The sequence below is a fragment of the Actinia tenebrosa genome, unplaced genomic scaffold (genome assembly GCF_029948245.1).
Source record: "Actinia tenebrosa isolate PJP-AT-01 unplaced genomic scaffold, QUT_ActTen_1.0 PGA_scaffold5__44_contigs__length_20552954, whole genome shotgun sequence".
In the NCBI taxonomy this organism is placed as follows: domain Eukaryota; kingdom Metazoa; phylum Cnidaria; class Anthozoa; order Actiniaria; family Actiniidae; genus Actinia; species Actinia tenebrosa.
Window position 1 is genome coordinate 17,373,442 of NW_028292582.1, and position 3,089 is coordinate 17,376,530.

At 41.9% G+C, this 3,089-nt stretch overlaps 1 protein-coding gene across 1 annotated transcript; it reads left to right on the forward strand.

Moving 5' to 3' along the window:
* Positions 1 to 304: 304 nt before the first annotated feature.
* LOC148906756 (uncharacterized) lies at positions 305 to 2,062 on the forward strand. The gene has a single exon (XM_089038117.1). The coding sequence runs from the start codon at positions 305 to 307 to the stop codon at positions 2,060 to 2,062; it is 1,758 nt and encodes a 585-aa protein (XP_088894243.1).
* Positions 2,063 to 3,089: the final 1,027 nt, after the last annotated feature.

Below are 3,089 nucleotides of genomic sequence, written 5' to 3' on the forward strand. Positions count from 1 at the left end.
AGTAAGAATTAAAGTGTTTCGAGTGAAGGCAACGTTACGAAACATGAGCTCATGCGTCGCGGCGGTGTGGTAGGGAATACAATATAAAACTACGGAAGCTCTGGGATAGTCGTTCGATCTACCAAGTATTTATCATCAGGGGTTGTTAGATTTGCATTGATTGACATGTAATTATATATGACGATCGTACATAATAAAACACAAATACACCACAATTACTGGCGACGAGGATGGCCACATTGTAAAAATTCGGAGGACTTCTTCTTGAAATAATGTGAGATTTCCTTGGTTTTCACAAACAAAAATGGCCTTTATTGGAAGAATAGAACCATTCGACGAAGCTACAGAAACATGGAGTGCCTACATCGAGCGTTTGGAACAATATTTTACAGTCAACGAGATCAAAACAGAGAAGAAAGTTCCCGCGCTTCTTACGCTACTTGGAAGTAAAACTTATAATCTCTTACGAAATTTAGCAGCTCCAGAAAAGCCTTCTGAGCTTGAGTATAATACCATCGTACACCTTTTGGAGAGACAACTATCGCCTAAACCGTCTGTAATCACTCAACGTTTCCGATTTCATACAAGAATGCAAGACGAAGGAGAAACTATAAACGACTATGTAGCACAACTAAGGAAGTTGGCGATTCACTGCAACTTCGATAACCTGAACGACACACTCAGAGATAGATTAGTATGTGGAATCCGTAATACCGGAATACAGAAAAGATTGCTTTCAGAATCTACGTTACCACTGGAAAAAGCTATCGCAATATCCGTAGCAATGGAAATGGCCGCGAAAGACGCCATTGAATTACAAGGTAAGCACAAAGAAGTTGGTGTAAACAAGATAGCTAAAGCAAAGCCTAGAAAACCAACCGAAAATCAGCTTAAACCAAGAGATAATACGTGTTTTAGATGTGATAAACCAGGTCATTCATCTAATTCATGTAAACATAAAGAAGCTACATGTTATTTTTGCAAGAAGAAAGGACATATCGAGAAAGCATGTTTAGCTAAACGCAGACAACAAACACGCCGCCATACACGCCGGAATGTACACGCCCTCGATAACAATGCCGATAGCGAAGACGAGTCGGACAGCGACAATGAACTTCCCGTAGGAAGCTTATACATTAATTCGATAAAAGAGAAGAAAACTAAGCCCATTCAACTACCATTAAATATTAATGGAAAGAAAGTATCAATGGAGCTTGACACAGGATCAGCACTTTCAGTTATGTCTAAAGATGAATTTGAGAAGCAAGTCGGCAAGGCTAAAATTGAGCCCACAAAAGTTGTTTTAAAAACCTACTCAGGAGAGAAAATTCATCCGCTAGGAATCACACGCGTCAAAGTAAAGTACAACAATCAAGAGAAAAACCTCGAATTATATCTAGTCGAGAGAGGCACAGCAGCACTGTTTGGCCGAGACTGGTTAGCAGCGATACAGTTAGAATGGAAAGAGATAAACAACGTGTTAACACTGAATAAGGAACCTGCAAGTACCAACAACGCACTAGACAATATCTTAAACAAATATCCAACAGTCTTTGAAGAAGGAATTGGAAAAGTGAAGGACATCAAAGAGGAACCGCAACCAGTATTTCTGAAAGCCAGACAACTACCATATGCCTTGAGACCAAAGGTGGAGCGAGAATTAGACGAGCTAGAGAAAATGGGAATAATATCCAAAGTGGAAACAAGCGAGTGGGCCACACCCATAGTTCCCGTACTCAAGAAAAACGGAAGAGTAAGAATCTGCGGAGACTTTAAGCTCACAGTTAATCCCCAGCTTGCAGTGGACCAGTACCCGTTACCCAGGATAGAAGATGTGTTCGCATCGTTAGCAGATGGAGAAAAGTTCACAAAGATCGATTTGAGGCAAGCCTACCTACACATGGAGATGGAAGAAAACTCAAATAAGTATTTAACTGTGAATACGCACAAGGGTCTATACCAGTTCAACCGGATGTTGTTTGGAATCGCTTCTGCACCAGCAATATGGCGAGGACTATGGAACAGATTCTGCAAGGAATACCATCAGTCCAATGCATCCTAGATGACATGATAATAACTGGTAAGGACAATACCGAACATTTTAACAATCTGGAAAGTGTGTTGAGCCGTCTGCAACAGTACCAACTCAAGGTCAACCTAGACAAATGCCAGTTCTTCCAAGATAAGATCGAATACTGTGGACACAAGATAGACAAGCACGGCATACACAAGGCAGAGGAGAAGATTAAAGCAGTGAGTGATACTCCAGCACCAAAGAATGTCACTCAGCTTCGCGCATTCATTGGCCTCGTAAATTATTACCACAGATTCCTACCAGACCTAGCGCTAGCCTCGGTAATGAGACCACTCCACCAGCTACTAGAACAAGGTAAAGCATGGCAGTGGACAAAAGCATGTGACAAAGCCTTCGAGAAGGTAAAAGAGATGGTCACGTCAGATTTGGTATTGTGTCATCATGATTCCAAGAAACCTATCCGCTTAGCATGCGACGCGTCACCATATGGAGTCGGCGCAGTTCTGTCCCATATCATCGATGGACAAGAAAGACCAATAGCATTCGCTTCTCGCACCTTAACGAAAGCAGAGAAAAACTACTCTCAAATTGACAAAGAAGCATTAGCAATCATCTTTGGAATCAAACGATTCCACACCTACCTTTACGGAAGACAGTTTACGTTGGTTACGGATCATCAACCACTAGTAACCATCTTCAGCTCAACCAAAGGCATACCAGTGACCACAGCTACAAGACTACAGCGATACGCTATGTTTCTATCAGGCTATACTTACGACATAGAGTATAGGAACACTAAGCGACACACTAACGCTGACGCCCTTTCAAGACTACCGTTCGAAGTAACCCCAGAGGGTCAAAAGGAAGAAGCTGTTGACATTTTTCACTTAAGTCAGTTTGAACAGTTACCAGTGACAAGCGCAACAATCAGGCGAGAGACAACAAGGGACAAGATCTTAAGTAGAGTCTATGAACAGACCATGTCTGGATGGTCAACTAAGCCAGACGACAAGTTACTACTGGCGTACTATAATCGTCGAGATGAAATCACAAC